The 19,619-nt window shown below is 39.0% G+C and overlaps 1 protein-coding gene across 9 annotated transcripts in view; it reads left to right on the top strand.

Annotated features, from left to right (window-relative positions):
* Positions 1 to 19,619, top strand: part of LOC128691724 (ATP-dependent helicase brm) — a 153,088-nt gene that overhangs the window by 63,775 nt on the left and 69,694 nt on the right. For all 9 annotated transcript variants that reach the window (XM_053780621.2, XM_070088919.1, XM_070088918.1 and 6 more), the window contains 7 exons: positions 3,940 to 4,142; positions 4,415 to 4,712; positions 4,886 to 5,132; positions 8,839 to 9,041; positions 9,961 to 10,170; positions 14,861 to 15,055; positions 17,328 to 17,501. In XM_053780621.2, coding sequence (XP_053636596.1) covers positions 3,940 to 4,142; positions 4,415 to 4,712; positions 4,886 to 5,132; positions 8,839 to 9,041; positions 9,961 to 10,170; positions 14,861 to 15,055; positions 17,328 to 17,501 — 1,530 coding nt within the window. The remainder of the gene's footprint in view (positions 1 to 3,939; positions 4,143 to 4,414; positions 4,713 to 4,885; positions 5,133 to 8,838; positions 9,042 to 9,960; positions 10,171 to 14,860; positions 15,056 to 17,327; positions 17,502 to 19,619) is intronic.

The raw sequence follows: 19,619 nt of genomic DNA, 5'->3' as shown, positions 1-19,619 counted from the left end.
GTTGAATATACCTGGCAAAGTGTATGGTAGAGTTATTATTGAAAGAATTAAGAGTAAGACGGAGAATAGGATAGCAGATGAACAAGGAGGCTTTAGGAAAGGTAGGGGGTGTGTGGACCAGGTGTTTACAGTGAAACATATAAGTGAACAGTATTTAGATAAGGCTAAAGAGGTCTTTGTGGCATTTATGGATTTGGAAAAGGCGTATGACAGGGTGGATAGGGGGGCAATGTGGCAGATGTTGCAGGTGTATGGTGTAGGAGGTAGGTTACTGAAAGCAGTGAAGAGTTTTTACGAGGATAGTGAGGCTCAAGTTAGAGTATGTAGGAAAGAGGGAAATTATTTCCCAGTAAAAGTAGGCCTTAGACAAGGATGTGTGATGTCACCGTGGTTGTTTAATATATTTATAGATGGGGTTGTAAGAGAAGTAAATGCGAGGGTCTTGGCAAGAGGCGTGGAGTTAAAAGATAAAGAATCACACATAAAGTGGGAGTTGTCACAGTTGCTCTTTGCTGATGACACTGTGCTCTTGGGAGATTCTGAAGAGAAGTTGCAGAGATTGGTGGATGAATTTGGTAGGGTATGCAAAAGAAGAAAATTGAAAGTGAATACAGGAAAGAGTAAGGTTATGAGGATAACAAAAAGATTAGGTGATGAAAGATTGGATATAAGATTGGAGGGAGAGAGTATGGAGGAGGTGAATGTATTCAGATATTTGGGAGTGGACGTGTCAGCAGATGGGTCTATGAAAGATGAGGTGAATCATAGAATTGATGAGGGGAAAAGGGTGAGTGGTGCACTTAGGAGTCTGTGGAGACAAAGAACTTTGTCCTTGGAGGCAAAGAGAGGAATGTATGAGAGTATAGTTTTACCAACGCTCTTATATGGGTGTGAAGCATGGGTGATGAATGTTGCAGCGAGGAGAAGGCTGGAGGCAGTGGAGATGTCATGTCTGAGAGCAATGTGTGGTGTGAATATAATGCAGAGAATTCGTAGTTTGGAAGTTAGGAGGAGGTGCGGGATTACCAAAACTGTTGTCCAGAGGGCTGAGGAAGGGTTGTTGAGGTGGTTCGGACATGTGGAGAGAATGGAGCGAAACAGAATGACTTCAAGAGTGTATCAGTCTGTAGTGGAAGGAAGGCGGGGTAGGGGTCGGCCTAGGAAAGGTTGGAGGGAGGGGGTAAAGGAGATTTTGTGTGCGAGGGGCTTGGACTTCCAGCAGGCATGTGTGAGCGTGTTTGATAGGAGTGAATGGAGACAAATGGTTTTTAATACTTGACGTGCTGTTGGAGTGTGAGCAAAGTAACATTTATGAAGGGGTTCAGGGAAACCGGCGGGCCGGACTTGAGTCCTGGAGATGGGAAGTACAGTGCCTGCACTCTGAAGGAGGGGTGTTAATGTTGCAGTTTAAAAACTGAAGTGTAAAGCACCCTTCCGGCAAGACAGTGATGGAGTGAATGATGGTGAAAGTTTTTCTTTTTCGGGCCACCCTGCCTTGGTGGGAATCGGCCAGTGTGATAAAAAAAAAAAAAAAAAAATCACCTGGCAAGAAGTGGGTGCATCTCACCTGGGTGTGGGCGATCGCCTATGTTTCACAGCCTCGATGGTTAGCCTTAATTCACTTAGCATCTACCATAGGCGGATGTTGGGTAGAATATTGACTTACCTGGCTCATTGTAGTGGGATCCTTTGAGATTATTATGTTGAGGGAGGTTGATTTCACAGGCTTGATTGAAGAGATGATGTTGGATCTAATTCACTTCTTTTGTCAGCTTGGCATATTGAATGTTGCATGACAACTGTCACTTGTCCACAAGTTCAGCTTGTGGACTATATCTGTGGATAATGTCCACAAGTAAGAAGAAAGTTCTCCTTGCATCTTTGGTAAATGAATGAGCAACATGGAGAATAATTTTTCTGCGGCATTTGCTGTACTTGCAATATATCCGTAATTATTCATAGCAGGAAGAGTCCTAGAAATTGACAGTGCTCAACTTGGGTTTCTGAAGCACGTGAATACAGCCATGAATGTTTCTGTGTTTCAGTGTGGCATGGCCTGGCCAGAGATACCCGGTCACTTCGTCACTGGTCAAATTTAAACTGCAATCTGCCTGTTGCAACCTCCAGCACTTCTATTTACAGGCAGGTTTCTGCTGAGATAACATTGTTAGGTGCCAGCTTTGGTGACTCAACACAATTAAGAAGTGAAGATTTCTTGAGTCAGAGGTGTGGATTATTCAATATAATGCCACTAGCTATATTATTAGGTTAGAGGCATATTATCTCAAATTTTTCCTGGTCTGAGAAAATAGCTTCCTCAGACAAACACATGGATGTACATAATAAATTTCAGATACTCCTGTAAGGGAGGGGGGAAGAGGTCTGCTGTACACGTGTGAATATCGTGTGAGTAATCCCATTATAAAGTGTCTGATTCTGCAGAGTAAGGAGCACATTTTAAGATAAATGGATATTTCTGGTATGCTTCAGTTAAGCTGTGTTACAAGACATGAGCTCTTGCTTCATTTCTGCTAGTGCAAAAAAGAAAAGGTCGTGACCTCATGCTGACTCTGCCCTGCCAGTGTGGGAAAGTAGAGAGGGGGGTCATTGCTCCCAGTTGGAGAAAAATTCTCTACATCCTCCCTTGGACAGAGGAATTGGTTGCAGTTCCCTGGATCAGACTAGGAGAATGTGAGATGTGGTTTACTTCAGAAGCATTGTGTACCTCTGAAAACAGGCTAAGACCAATAATATGGTTGCAGGTACACCATACACATACTATTAACACAGTGAATTACTGAGGCAGGGTGCAACTCCACACAGTAGCATGCTGCAACTGTAGCAGTGTATTCAAATGTTAACAAATGGTTGAAGACCTACAATACAGCATATTGTTTTGCACAAACGCTCAACTTTTTTTTTCCTGGCGACATGTATACAGTTGTCTATGGGGTTGTAGAGAAACTGTAATAACTAGTCTTTTTGTGCCTCAGAGAACTGGTTGCATCAAATGGTATCTACAAAACTGCTCATTTTCTACAAAAATAGGACACCTTTTAAGAACTAACAAATGCTTCTCTGTACAATAAAGTCATACGAAACATGACAATGTGACTACGTTGCAGCTGCTGACTTGCTGTATCAATGGGGTGGCAGTTCCCCAAGCCAATCAAAAAGGCTGGCTGCCTTTTTGATTGGCTTGGGGAACCATTCCATATGTTGGGAGTGTGTGTGAGTGAAGGTCTAGCTAAGCAGCTAAGACACCGCAAACCTGGATCGGCATTGTGACACAAACTTGGACTGGCTTTGCCTGGCTTGTGGGCTGGCCTGAGACTGAGGGACTTATACGTGGGGTGGCTGACAATCCAAATTGCTGAGAGATGACCAACATGGTCAGACATCACAACTATGGCACTGAGACAATTTTCATAGAAACTTTGAAGAATTTGAACATGGAATCTGGGTTATTCTGTCTTACGCATTTTGAATTACCACAAAGACTCCTCTCAGAGCCGTATTTTGATGGCTGGCTGGCTTGCTGGCTTAAGGAATGTCTGTTGCAGTAGTTCAGTTCTCTTTCCTCTCTTCTGAGGTCCACACAGTTGTATCCTCCATTTGCCACAATTTTTTTTTGGTGTAAGGTAATTTTATTTGAGCTTAAAAGATGTGTGGGGGATAAATGCAAGCCCATGGCAGGGTTCACATGGACTTGTGTAAGAGAACAGGAGCCAAGATCAATTGTAACTAGGAAGTCAGGCATGATAATAAGAGAGGGGCAAGACAGGCATCTGTAAGACCTAGTTGAACCTTTCCCATTGAATATGGCAACTAGGCATCATGTTTGATTGCCAGCCAGACAAGGCTAGTCTTACAATTAAGCTAACTTTTTAATTCTTTATCTAACAGTTTCGTAAAGAAAATTCCCTTTTATTTTTTCAGGTTGTAGGCTGCAATCGTAAAGATACAACTTTAGAAACAGCAATAAATATTAAGGCCTACAAGAGAACCAAACGGCAAGGACTAAGAGAAGCTCGTATTACTGAGAAACTAGAAAAGCAGCAGAAATTAGAAGCTGAGCGGAAGAAGAGGCAGAAGCACCAAGAATACCTTAATGCTGTGCTGCAGCATGGTAGAGAGCTCAAGTATGAATAATATTTTTTTTAATTTTTCAATTTCTTTGATATATGTACACTGTTAACCCCTTCTCCTGTATATATTACTAAATGTGAAAGGAGAAACTTTTGTTTTTCCTTTTGGGCCACCCTGCCTCGGTGGGATACGGCCGGTGTGTTGAAAGAAAGAAAGAAAGATGTACACTGTTGTGTGTATTAGGTCTTATATCATTTCAATATTTTGGCTGTCCTTATTAATGCCACTTTAATATTGTTAAATGTAAGATTCCTTGTGATTTCAGGGAGTTCCATCGTCAAAACAATCAGAAGATTAGTAAGTTAAACAAGGCCCTGTTAATGCACCACATGAATGCTGAGAGAGAAAAGCAAAAGGAACAAGAACGTATAGAGAAAGAGCGTTTGCGCCGCCTCATGCTGGAAGATGAGGAAGGCTACCGTAAACTGATCGACGAAAAGAAAGATAAACGTTTAGCATACCTTCTCACACAGACTGATGAGTTCATTGCCAACCTGACAGAGATGGTCAAAGCTCATAAGGAGGATCAGCGTCTGAAGCACCGGGAGGAGAGAAAGAAAGCTGTGAGTGTTTTTCAAGTTGATGCTTTATTTTTCATAGGGTGAAATGTATGTTAGTGGCTAATGAAATATTGCTTAGTTTTTATGCTATAACCTCCTGGCTAATAGCTTTTTCCAGTGAACAGTTGCAACTTTGTACATAATTAGACTGTAGTATGAGAGTTTTGTTTGAACAGCGTGAGGAACGTCGGCGGGCACGTGAAGCAGTTGCTGATAATGGAGAAGAAGGTGATGCTCTAAAGCGACACATTCCTGTTATGGAATCAGCAACTGGAGCAATTGTCAGTGGCATACAAGCTCCACTCGAAGAAAATCTTGAAGCATTCTTGACTGCCAATCCTGGCTGGGAGGTTCTGCCTGAAGAAGATACAGACACTTCTGATGAAGAAGATTCAAAAGAAGAAAAGGAAACAGAAGGAGAGCGTAAGTGTTGTGTTCTTCTGTATATGCCTATTGAGAATGCAAAACTTCTGATTTTAATTTTGAAAGGTATATAATCATCTGGATCTTCTTCTTTTTGCAACAAACTGGCCATGTCCCACCGAAACAAGGTGGCCCAAAAAGAAAAAAGTTTCTCTTTTTAAATTGGGTAATGTATACAGGAGAATGGATAACTAGCCCCTTGCTCCCAGCGTTTTAGTTGCCTCTTGCTACACTCATGGCTTATGGATCTTTCTTTCAACACACCAGCCGTATCCCACCGAGGAGGGGTGGCCTAAAAGGAAAAACATAAGTGTCTCCTTTTACATTTAGTAATAATTTCAGGAGAAGGGGTTACTAGCCCCTTGCTCCCGGCATTTTAGTCGCCTCTTACAACCCGCATAGCTTACGGAGGAAGAATTCTGTTCCACTTCCCCATGGAGATAAGAGGAAATAAACAAGAACAAGAACTTTCTTTCTTTCTTTCTTTCAACACACCGGCCGTATCCCACCAAGGCAGGGTGGCCCAAAAAGAAAAACGAAAGTTTCTCTTTTAAATTTAGTAATTTATACGGGAGAAGGGGTTACTAGCCCCTTGCTCCCGGCATTTTAGTCGCCTCTTACAACATGCATGGCTTATGGAGGAAGAATTCTGTTCCACTTCCCCATGGAGATAAGAGGAAATAAACAAGAACAAGAACTAGAAAGAAAATAGAAGAAAGCCCAGAGGAGTGTGTATATATATGCTTGTACATGTATGTGTAGTGTGACCTAAGTGTAAGTAGAAGTAGCAAGATGTACCTGAAATTTTGCATGTGTATGAGACAGAAAAAAAAGACACCAGCAATCCTACCATCATGTAAAACAATTACAGGTTTCCGTTTTACACTCACTTGGCAGGACGGTAGTACCTCCCTGGGCGGTTGCTGTCTACCAACCTACTACCTAGTGGCTTATGGATATTACCTTATATTGTTTCTTCTGAAATTAACTGTAGAAAACATCATGATAGTTAAAGATATACTCTATATTATTATCCCTGCAGGTTAGTAACCTAGAACAACCAGGTTATGCCAAGCAATGTGGTTTATTTTTTATTGGAGCCCCTTTAACTTATATTCCTGTAACATTGTCGGTATTTTTTTGCTAAAAGTATTATTCAGAGGGCTAAGGAGGGATTGTTAAGGTGGTTTGGTCATTTAGAGAGGATGGAGCAAAATAGGATAACTTAGAGGATGTATTAATCTGGAGGGGAGGAGGGGTTGGGGTTGTCCTAGGAAAGGATGGAGGGAGGGGGTAAGAGAGGTTTTTGTGTGTAAGGGGCTTGGACATTCAGCAGGTATGTGTGAGCATGTTAGATAGGAGTTAGTGGAGGCAAATGGTTTTTAGGACTTTGAGCTGTTGGAGTATGAGCAAGGTAACATTTTGGGAAGGGATTAAGGGAAACCAGCTAGCCAGACTTGAGTCCTGGAGGTGGGAAGTGAAGTGCCTGCACTCTGAAGAAAGGATGGGAATATTTGCAGTTCAGGGGATTATCCGAACTGTGATATTGGCTTTCCTCTGGCAAGACAGTGATGGAGTGAATGATGGTGGAAGTGTTTCTTTTTTGGTTCACCCTACTTTTGTGGGAGAAGGCTAGTGTATTAAAAATTGAAACTCAAAAATTTTTTTAAAGAAATTTAGCTCTTCTTTCTGTATACAGTTCTTGTCATTTAAGTAAACCGGTCCCCTTCTAAAATCATGACCACAAAATAGGTTGTTCCTTGCTCATCAGGGCATCCTTCAGGGTTTCATGGGGTAAATTACCCCATGACTCATGGATGGCATCCTAAAGCTTAGGGAGGGGGCTGATAGCCTTTCCTAGTAGATCTCTATCTCAAGCCAGAGATCCTCAGTGAGTTTCAAGTCTGGGGAGTTACCTGGCCAGTCATTGAAGAAGTGTACCTTACAGTTACAAAGCCATTGAACAACAGATTTTGTGTTATGGAAAGGAGCACTGTTTTTCCTAAAAATCTTGCACCACACTGATTGAAAGATTTGGGCAAATGTTAAAAGACCAATTCCAGGTACATTATTGCAGTTAACATTAGTGGGGGTATTTTTCTAGGCTTCCACAGATGTGCTTTTGGTGTGTGCATGTCATGAAGACTGTCCTCAAGGAACTGATGAAACTAGGTCCTCACTGGATGCTTACACACATTATTCACTACTTCTGTTTTTTCCATTTGATATTTTGCCTTACATAATCCAACGATCTCTGCAATTGTTATGTTATAATGGATTATGCCACCAACACATGTTAGGCTATTGGGGACCTAATATATCTGCAAAACTTGCCTGGACTATATCTACAGTGCTGCTGGTGAATTGCTTATTCTATTGGTATAGAGTATCGTGAGTACTCAACAAATTAAAGTTTGACTCGGGTAACATGGCATTTCAAACTGAGGTTTCTGCTGCTACAGGAGTATTGATCGCTGATCCCTGCTTTGGTTCTTTTGTAATGCAGGAGGACGAACGCCTGAACAACTAGTCCAACATCTATTTGGGGAAACAGGTGAATTGGTGAATTGGGGTTGTCTCAGGGGAGTCAGCTTTGTTAGAGCTAGAATTGGCTAAACTCAATCATGAGACTTGCCTTCAAGTCTGGTCTCTATGGCTCTTACCATGTCTCTTGCTTGCATTTGCCTCATTTTACGTAACTGTATATGTATATTGTACATAGGCTGTGTATATAATATATTGTAAATACCTGATTATTTTGGTGAAGGAAATATAATCATTTACTCTGCTGCCTTTTTGTTTGTTCCTCAGTGGTTATTATGCTACAGTAAGGTGTGCAAGCCAGTAGTCTACACCTTGTGTTCGTAATAGATGTTAAATTATGCCTTGTGCTTCCACTTGACTTACTTTAATGACAAACACTTGTTGGGGTTCATATTGATTTTTTTTTTTTTAATGAGTCGGCCGTCTCCCACCGAGGCAGGGTGACCCAAAAAGAAAGAAAATCCCCAAAAAAGAAAATACTCTCATCATCATTCAACTCTTTCACCTCACTCACACATAATCACTGTTTTTGCAGAGGTGCTTAGAACACAACAGCTTAGAAGCATATACATATAAAGATACACAACATATACGTATGTTTTTATAGTCATATTTTTGATACAAATTATAATGGTCAGGAAACAAGAAAGTTGTTATGATGCCTGTTTTCTTTTGGTCTGGTTCACATCCTCTAGATTTAAAGCCAAAGCTAGATTTAAAAAAAAAAAAAATACTCTCTAGATTTCTTATGCCCAAGTCTGTTTTCTTGTTGAATCATCTTATAAATGTAAATAAATTTAACTTGTGCATTTTTGTTCCTATGAATGATAAATGCATTCTACCATACTCCCTCCCTTTAATGTGATATCCATTGGTGATCTTATCTGACAAATTTTACTGTACATACTGTATTTCTTTTATCTGTTTCTTCAGCTGTGGACACCATGCTAAAGTTGTGGTCCTGTATTTGGTTTTAGTTTTCATATAGCACTTGTAATTACCTACTATTTGTATTTGCAAGGAGTGAGCTCTAGGTTCTTTGTGAATGTTTGTTTATTTATTTGTACTATAAACATTTTGTGAATCGTCAGTATATGTGAAAGTGGAATGGAGTAATGGAATATATATAGAGTTTTGAAGTGTAAACTATTTATTTTAACAGAACCTTCAGAAGATAAAAAATCCAACGTAGATGTTGATGGCAACCCACGTGAGGTGCTGAAGAAAGCAAAGGTTGAGGATGATGAATACAAGGATGCGTCTGGAGAGAGAAACTATTACTCCATAGCTCACACTATCAAGGAAACTGTTACGGAGCAAGCCAAAATAATGGTTAATGGACTTCTTAAGGAATACCAGGTTAAGGTCAGTATAAATAAATTCAGGTATTTTCTGGAGATACATAAATGAGTTGTGAATATTTTTGTTTCATAATTTGTGTAGTTAGAAAAATTTATTATGAATAGCATGTTGGTCAAAACTAAGCAAGAAATAGCTTCATTTAATAGCTATGGCTGAGTTAAATTGATAATAATACCTTTATAATTAATGCAATTATACAACATATTAAATATTGAAGATGAGAAACCATGAGCTCTAATCATATTGCTACAAATGGGTAATTCAATCAACATCATATAAACAAATAATCCAAGAGGAAGTTTATATTGTGGCATAAGAGGAGGAAATGTTGTATAATAAATATAGTCAAGGAGGCTTTCAATAAAGTGGATTATGACCTCCTCCTCTTCCTTGCCCTTTCTTTCCTCACCAGGTAGTTGACAAGGAGTTATTTGAAATATAATATGGATTGAGATTGTGATAGATTGAGAGAGAGAGAGAGATTGAGATTGAAATAGTGAGAGGGAGAGATTGAAATTGATTGCATTTTCTTAAGACTGTAAAAAGGCATTGATGTGTGTCCCACAAAAGACAGGGGTTAAAACTTGTGGTGCAGGTAGAAATAATGTGGAATGTACTCCAGTGGATTGAAGACTACTGTAGGAGAAAGAAACAAAGAGTGACTATCAGTGAAGAGATGTCAGCAAGACTGGCTGAATGAATTCATAAATAAGTCACTAATCAGGAATTGGACTAGATTTTATGGTCTAATGATAACAAAAAATGTTTGTTTTTTTCTCCAGTGTGGGGATTAGTTGAGAATAAATACCACCATCTTCCCCTTTTTGGCATTTATTTTTATCACACCTTTTATTCTTCAAATGTTTAATTTTAATGCACATAAAATAAAATTAATATGAATGTCTGTTTGCATATCTTTCAGGGTCTTGAGTGGCTTGTGTCTTTGTATAATAATAATCTCAATGGTATCCTGGCTGATGAGATGGGCTTGGGAAAAACAATCCAGACCATTGCACTTCTCACATACTTAATTGAGACAAAAAAGAATAATGGACCATATCTCATTATTGTTCCGCTCTCCACCATATCCAATTGGGCTCTGGAATTCGAGAAATGGGCCCCCACAGTGCAGGTGAGAAGGGAGAAGCTTTTAAGTCAGAAGCTTGTATAACTTGTATTTTTGGAGTGTATATCACATTTCAGTGGTTTAAACTGAAAATTATTGACGTGTTTTTTATGTCTAAAGGTACAGGTTAGTTAATGTCAGAAGGAACGTTATTTGAAGAGGAAACTTTAGAAGCCATATTGGATTGAATTGGACTATTGTTAATATTAAGTTACACATGAAAAAGAAAATACTGTGCTAGAAGTTAGTAGACAAGTCAGGTAAAAGGTGAGAAGATTAGAAGAGAAGTCACAAGAAGAAGAATAGAGAAAAACAAAGAAAGAAGGGGGGAAGGGTGAAGCCACAGTCAGGTCAAGTTAGATATTCTGAAGATTAAAACACTTAGTAATATACACTTTATAATATAATATACATTTGGTAATAGGCTGAAGTTTCAAATTGTGCAGGGTATCTACATACAGTAGGACCCCTGTATCGGCAGGGAGGTAAGTTCCAAGACCTACCATGGATACCAGAAACCATGGATAGTAGCAGACCCTATATTTAAGTAATTTTTTGTTTGCATACATACCTATGATAAAGTTGAGAATTAGCACTTTTTCACTGATGGGAAGCACTTCATGCTTTCTCTTAGGCTTTGAAGAACTCTCACCATCACTACTTTTGCACTTTGGTGTCATTGTTAAGCAAAATTAAGGGTTATTGTCAGGCCAGGGTAAACCACGGAAACCGGACCCGTGGATACGGAGGTCCTCCTGTGGGACATTGGCAGTTTTGAACTGTAGTATTGGCATGCGTCTGGCAAGATGATGAGTGAGTAATGATGAAAGTGTTTTCTTTTTGGGTCACTCTACCACTGTGGGATATGGCTAGTGTGTTAATAAAACAATCTAGGTATGAATTACATATTTTTTTAATACACTGGTCATTTCTCACAGAGGTAGGGTTACCCAAAAAAGAAGCACTTTCACCATCATTCACACTATCACTGTCTTGCCAGAGGTGTGCAAATACAACAGTATCATCTGTTGTCTAGTGGTGAGAGTCATGCCTCTCACAACTGAGGTCCGAAGATCGAATCCCTGGACTGAATAGAAAAAAACTGAATTGCATAATTTTAATAATTTCATTTCATATAGCCATATATTTAGCTATTTTAAGCATTGTTTTTCCTAATATACAGTTGTACCACTTATAAGAAAATGTGTTGACTGAAAACACTCAAACATTCTAGCAAAGTATTTTATGTATTTGAAATAATTATTGTTTACCTTTTTTTCCCAGTATACTCTGGTACATTTCCCATTTTACCTCAATAGTTAAAGTTCTTTCTTTCCACAGACACCTGAACACACTACATACCTTTTATATTTATATTATCATTGGTATACAATAAACCCTTTTTTTTTTTTTTTTCAACAAGTCGGCCGTCTCCCACCGAGGCAGGATGACCCAAAAAAGAAAGAAAATCCCCAAAAAGAAAATGCTTTCATCATCATTCAACACTTTCACCACACTCACACATAATCACTGTTTTTGCAGAGGTGCTCAGAATACAACAGTTTAGAAGCATATACGTATAAAGATACACAACATATCCCTCCAAACTGCCAATATCCCAAACCCCTCCTTTAAAGTGCAGGCATTGTACTTCCCATTTCCAGGACTCAAGTCTGACTATATGAAAATAACTGGTTTCCCTGAATTTTTTTTTTTTTTTTTTTTTTTTCAACAAGTCGGCCGTCTCCCACCGAGGCAGGGTGACCCAAAAAAGAAAGAAAATCCCCAAAAAGAAAATACTTTCATCATCATTCAACACTTTCACCACACTCACACATTATCACTGTTTTTGCAGAGGTGCTCAGAATACAACAGTCTAGAAGCATACACATATAAAGATACACAACATATCCCTCCAAACTGCCAATATCCCAAACCCCTCCTTTAAAGTGCAGGCATTGTACTTCCCATTTCCAGGACTCAAGTCCTAAATATTACCCTGCTCACACTCCAACAGATCGTCAGGTCCCAAGTATCATTCGTCTCCATTCACTCCTATCTAACACGCTCACGCACGCTTGCTGGAAGTCCAAGCCCCTTGCCCACAAAACCTCCTTTACCCCCTCTCTCCAACCCTTTCGAGGACGACCCCTACCTCGCCTTCCTTCCCCTATAGATTTATATGCTTTCCATGTCATTCTACTTTGATCCATTCTCTCTAAATGACCAAACCACCTCAACAACCCCTCTTCTGCCCTCTGACTAATACTTTTATTAACTCCACACCTTTTCCTAATTTCCACACTCCGAATTTTCTGCATAATATTTACACCACACATTGCCCTTAGACAGGACATCTCCACTGCCTCCAACCGTCTCCTCGCTGCTGCATTTACCACCCAAGCTTCACACCCATATAAGAGTGTTGGTTCTACTATATTTCATACATTCCCTTCTTTGCCTCCATAGATAACATTTTTTGACTCCACATGTACCTCAATGCACCACTCACCTTTTTTCCCTCATCAATTCTATGATTAACCTCATCCTTCATAAATCCATCCGCCGACACGTCAACTCCCAAGTATCTGAAAACATTCACTTCTTCCATACTCCTCCTCCCCAATTTGATATCCAATTTTTCTTTATCTAAATCATTTGATACCCTCATCACCTTACTCTTTTCTATGTTCATTTTCAACTTTCTACCTTTACACACATTCCCAAACTCATCCACTAACCTTTGCAATTTTTCTTTAGAATCTCCCATAAGCACAGTATCATCAGCAAAAAGTAACTGTGTTAATTCCCATTTTGAATTTGATTCCCCATAATTTAATCCCACCCCTCTCCCGAACACCCTAGCATTTACTTCTTTTACAACCCCATCTATAAATATATTAAACAACCATGGTGACATTACACATCCCTGTCTAAGACCTAATTTTACCGGGAAGTAGTCTCCCTCTCTTCTACACACCCTAACCTGAGCCTCACTATCCTCATAAAAACTCTTTACAGCATTTAGTAACTTACCACCTATTCCATATACTTGCAACATCTGCCACATTGCTCCCCTATCCACTCTTATCATATGCCTTTACTAAATCCATAAATGCAATAAAAACTTCCCTACCTTTATCTAAATACTGTTCACATATATGCTTCAATGTAAACACTTGATCTACACATCCCCTACCCACTCTGAAACCTCCTTGCTCATCTGCAATCCTACATTCTGTCTTACCTCTAATTCTTTCAATTATAACCCTACCGTACACTTTTCCTGGTATACTCAATAAACTTATTCCTCTATAATTTTTACAATCTCTTTTGTCCCCTTTCCCTTTATATAAAGGGACTATACATGCTCTCTGCCAATCCCTAGGTACCTTCCCCTCTTTCATACATTTATTAAACAAAAGTACCAACCACTCCAACACTATATCCCCCCCTGCTTTTAACATTTCTGTCATGATCCCATCAGTTCCAGCTGCTTTACCCCCTTTCATTCTACGTAATGCCTTGCGTACCTCCCCCACACTTACATTCTGCTCTTCTTCACTCCTAAAAGATGGTATACCTCCCTGACCAGTGAATGAAATTACCGCCTCCCTTTCTTCCTCAACATTTAAAAGTTCCTCAAAATATTCTCGCCATCTACCTAATACCTCCCTCTCCCCATCTACTAACTCCCCTACTCTGTTTTTAACTGACAAATCCATAGTTTCCCTAGGCTTTCTTAACTTGTTTAACTCACTCCAAAATTTTTTCTTATTTTCATTAAAATTTCTTGACAGTGCCTCTCCCACTCTATCATCTGCTCTCCTTTTGCACTCTCTCACTACTCTCTTCACCTTTCTTTTACTCTCCATATACTCTGCTCTTCTTATAACACTTCTACTTTGTAAAAACCTCTCATAAGCTAACTTTTTCTCTTTTATCACACCCTTTACTTCATCATTCCACCAATCACTCCTCTTTCCACCTGCCCCCACCCTCCTATAACCACAAACTTCTGCCCCACATTCTAATACTGCATTTTTAAAACTATTCCAACCCTCTTCAACTCCCCCACTACTCATCTTTTCACTAGCCCACCTTTCTGCCAACAGTCGCTTATATCTCACCCGAACTTCCTCCTCCCTTAGTTTATACACTTTCACCTCCCTCTTACTTGTTGTTGCCACCTTCCTCTTTTCCCATCTACCTCTTACTCTAACTGTAGCTACAACTAAATAATGATCTGATATATCAGTTGCCCCTCTATAAACATGTACATCCTGGAGCCTACCCATCAACCTTTTATCCACCAATACATAATCTAACAAACTACTTTCATTACGTGCTACATCATACCTTGTATATTTATTTATCCTCTTTTTCATAAAATATGTATTACTTATTACCAAATCTCTTTCTACACATAGCTCAATTAAAGACTCCCCATTTACATTTACCCCTGGCACCCCAAATTTACCTACTACTCCCTCCATAACATTTTTACCCACTTTAGAGTGCCCGTTAAATCAGAAAAACATTATAGGACTCTGCATAGTATAGTACTGTACATACACTTTTTGAATATACCACAATAAACATTGAAAATACAATTTATCTAGTGGATTTTGTCTATTATTTCAGAAGTCCATTATATTGAGGCTTTACTGTGATGGCTTATTTAATACTTCATCAGGTTGTGGTTTACAAAGGGTCACCTCAAGTTCGCCGGATTGTCCAGAGTCAAATGAGAGCAACAAAGTTAAATGTCCTGCTCACAACATATGAATACATTATAAAGGATAAAGCTGTTTTATCAAAGCTGCGATGGAAGTACATGATCATTGATGAAGGTCACCGCATGAAGAACCACCATTGTAAACTCACACAGGTATTAATTATGTGCAGTTACCTATTTGTACCTGCAGGAGCAAAGCTATGCTCATGATGTCCCATCTTCATTTATGTATTTTCCTCTTCTTTCAATGCATTGGCCATATCCCTCCAAAGCAGGGTGGCCCATAAAGAAAAACTATAGTTTCTCTTCATAAATTTAGTAATTTATACAGGAGAAGGGGTTACTAGCCCCATGCTCCTGGCATTTTAGTCACCTCTTACGAAATGTGTGGTTTACAGAAGAATTTTGTCCCACTTTCCCATTGAGATAAGAGGAGATAAACAAGAAGAAGAACCAATAAGAAAAAAGAAAACCCAGAGGTGTGTGTGTATATATATATATATATATATGCTTGTACATGCATGTGTAGTGTGACCTAAGTGTAAGTAGAAGTAGCAAGACGCATCTAAAATCTTGTAAGTTTATGAAACAGAAAAAAGACACCAGCAATCCTACCATCATATAAAACAATTACAGGCTTCTGTTTCACACTCACTTGGCAGGAGGGTAGTACCTCCGTGGGCGGTTGCTGTCTACCAACCTACTACCTAGGATTCATGTGTTTTATCATATATTTTTTTATTTCTAATTGTTGTAGCACTTAGTACCTACTCTTTCAGTTTTTTCATTATTTTACAACTTTATTTATAAAGAAAATCTCCCAGTATCTTTCTGACTCTTATCTTTTTCTTAATGGATTTCTGTGGATTCTTGTTATCCCCATTGAAGGAATGTCCTATAACCTTGCAAGTACTGTATAGAATAGATCAGTTAGAGCACAGTCAGACTGCTCAAGATTGCCTTAACAGTATTGAAAATTTTCACATAAAAATTATAGCATAGAAGAAAGATAGGTATTGCACTGAAAAAAAAAAAAAAAAAAAAAAAGAAAAAAACTGATGAACAAAATGTGGGAGGTTCGTCCATAGATTTTTTTTTTCAATCAGCTCACCAGGCCATGTGTTGTGCATCCCCTGATAATCAGGCAACGGACATTGATGATGCCCTAAGCTTCCCACCTTGTTAAGTGTCTACTAGACAGCATTATTTTGACCTTACTAATTTTTTCCAAAATTTATATAATTTATAAATGCATATAAGTATTCAGTGTATGCATGATTCCTTTGTATATGTGAAAAGGAAGAATAAGAGTTAAGAGTGAGACAGAAGTTAGGATTTAGGAATGGTAGGGGAGTGTAGCATTAGTGAAGAAATAGTAGCACATAGTAGTTTTATTATTAGTAGGGATGTTCTGAAGTTAAGAGAATTTGACATTGTAATGAGAAGGGAGACAGCCAGGACTAAGGTTCATGTTAGAAATTTTTTGACTTCGAACATCTCCCGCTGAGGCAGGGTGACCCAAAAAGAAAGAAAATTCCCAAAAAGAGAATACTTTCATCATCATTCATCACATTCACCTCACTCATACATAATCACTGTCTTTGCAAAGGCACTCAGATACAGCAGTTCAGAAGTCCCTCCAAACTGTCAATATCCCAGACCCCTCCTTTAACCCTTAAACTGTCCAAACATAGATCTATGTTCACATGTGTAGTGCTCCAAAAGTAGATCTACATTTTTTACATATTTTCAAATATAAAAAAAAGTAGATCAAAGTTTTTTTACACTTTCAGATGTAAAAAAAAAAAAAAGATCTACGTTTTTTTACATACTTTCAAATGTTGAAAAAACGTAGATCTACGTTTGGACAGTTTAAGGGTTAAAGTGTAGGTGTTGTACTTCCCATTTCCAAGACTCAAGTCCGGCTAACCAGTTTCCCTGACTCCCTTCACGGAATATTACCCTGCTCACTCTCCAACAGCTCGTCAGGTCCCAAAAACCCCTTCACCCACAAAACCTCCTTTACCCCCTCCCTCCGACCTTTCCTAGGTTGACCCTTACCCCACCTTTGCTATACTAGAATTTATCTGTAATATTCTATGACAAAGATGAGGGGGTGATTCTGTTGTGAGCGTGAAGAAAAGTGTGAATATCAGGTGCATGTAGTGAGTTTATATTTATAAAATTGCATTTGTTTTCAAGTGGTTAGTAGGGTTATCTAAAGATAAGTTCAAAGTTAAGGAGAGTTGATGGATATTATATGATTAACTACGTAGTACAGAAAATCTAGTGGGGACAATTCAGCTTTCTTTGAATTGGTTCTTACTAAGTTTTCTCCTGAAACTCATAGACATCTCAGTATGTAAACATGCACAGTTATCAGTAAGGTTTTTCTGTGAGATGTTTTATTTTTACTTTTTTTCAGACGCTGAACACATTCTACAATGCACCACACCGCCTGCTGCTGACGGGTACACCACTGCAGAATAAGTTGCCAGAGCTGTGGGCCCTCCTTAACTTTCTCCTGCCATCCATCTTCAAATCATGTAACACATTTGAACAATGGTTTAATGCTCCCTTTGCAACCACAGGTGAAAAGGTAAAATGATTTTCACAGGCAAAATAAAATTATGCTAGAATGCTTAATAAATTATTTGTAATGAAGTCAAGCTGTAAGTAATGCTAGATATTGCTGTCTTAATTTAAAAAGGCATCATTTTAATAGATGGTGTAGGAATATTGAGAAGTTGTAGTTGATAATGACACATAAGCAGCATTTGAAAGTTTTATTTAGACAAAGTTTCACCTACACAACAGGCTTTATCAAATCAGGCATTAAAAATCCTGGTAAGTAAGACACATAGGCAACATTAAAATTCCTGCTCTTCTAGCAAAATATCATCTTGATAAAGTTTCCACTTGCTGCTTGTGTCTCATTATCAACTAGAAAAAGTCACTAATCAAACTGAGTAATGAAATAGGGGTTGTTTTCCTAGACTTAAGGAAATGTATATAAAGAAATTTACATAAATATATTTAAATATTGTTTGACAATTAGTAGTAAGAAGGCAGAAAATGCTGACAACTTCAAAGGAAAAGGATTCAGATGCATTCATTTGGGATGCCTTTATTGAAGATGTGATTGTCCCAGGACCTTGCTTGCTTTTAATACATACCTGGAGAGGGTTTTGAGGGTCAATGCTAATGTGGCCCAGTCTGAGACCAGGCCTCGTGGTGGATCAGGGTCTGATCAACCAGGCTGTTACTTCTGGCCGCACGCAAACTGACGTACGAACCACAGCCCAGCTGGTCAAGTACTGACTTTAGGTACCTGTCCAGTGCCTTCTTGAAGACAGCCAGGGGTCTTTTGGTAATATCCCTTACGTATGCTGAGAGAGAGTTGAACAGTCTTGGGCCTCTGACACTTACTGTCTTGTCTCTCAGTGTACTTATGGTGCCCCTGCTGTTCATTGGCTGAATGTTGCATCTCCTGCTGAGTCTTTTGCTTTCAATGGGAGTGATTTTCGTGTGCACTTTTTTGCTTCATTGTATAGTTAGAATTTGTTGTATACCCTGATATAGTTTTAATTACCTCAAGTTTTCCATATCTGAGTAGTTGAAATTTCTCTTCATTGAACTTTATACTGTTTTGAGTGGCCCATTTGAAGATTTGGTTGATGTCTGCTCAGAGTCTTGCGGTGTCTTCACTGGAGGACGTCATGGCAATTCAGGTGTCATCTGCAAAGGAAGACACGGAGCTATGGCTTACATCTTTGTCTATGTTCAGATATGAGGATGAGGCATACAGGATGAGAGTGAGTACTGTGCCTTGTGGAACAGAGCTGTTCGCCATAGCTGCCTCAGACTTTACTCTGTTTACTATTACTCTTCGTGTTCTATTTCTTAGGAAGTTATAAATCCACCTACCAACTTTTCCTGTTATTCATCACCATGCATTTTGTGCGCTATTGCACCATGGTCGCACTTGTCAATGGCTTTTGCAAAGTCTGTGTATACTACATCTGCATTTTGTTTATCCTCTAGCATCCAGGACCTTGTCATAGTGATCCAGTAGCTGGAACAGGCAGGAATGACCTGCTCTGAACCCATATTGCCCTGGGGTGTGTATTTTTAGACATTTCTCATAATTTTTTTCATATTTTTGTGCCAAATGCTTCAAAATGCAAATTGGTAACCCTCTGGGTGGCTGTAGGTACTTCTAGACCATGGCTATCTCAGTGCGAACCAAGGGTTAATACTAAGAGGAGGTGTGTCACTCTGAGTGACCACAGCAGACCCTTGGGATGCATAATTTTGTCTTACGTTGTACAAATTTCTTAACGCCTCACCCAAAGAGACAGTATTCGCATACAGTCAGCAAGCTAGGTGTGGGGGTATGGACTGGGAAGATACTAGAGTGGGAGAGTAAACGGCGGATGCTTTCTGCCGCTGCCGGCGTCGCCATCACTTGCCATATTATGGCCTATTTTATTCATTCTAGAGTATATATCATGTTTCTATGTTATTATTGTTTATTATGTCATATTAGATGAATTGTGATAGATAACTAAGCCGTAGAGTTGATATTAGCATTATTTTGTCATGCCTCCTGAGAGGCTGGAATGGATTAATTGCATTTCAGTTAATTTAAATGAGGAAAATTTACTCAGCATATGAACAAATCAGGATACGAACAAGGTCACGGAATGGATTAAAT

Source organism: Cherax quadricarinatus, chromosome 26, assembly GCF_038502225.1.
Source record: "Cherax quadricarinatus isolate ZL_2023a chromosome 26, ASM3850222v1, whole genome shotgun sequence".
NCBI lineage: Eukaryota > Metazoa > Arthropoda > Malacostraca > Decapoda > Parastacidae > Cherax > Cherax quadricarinatus.
Note: the sequence above shows the minus strand (reverse complement) of the source record. Positions and strands in the feature narration are given on the sequence as shown.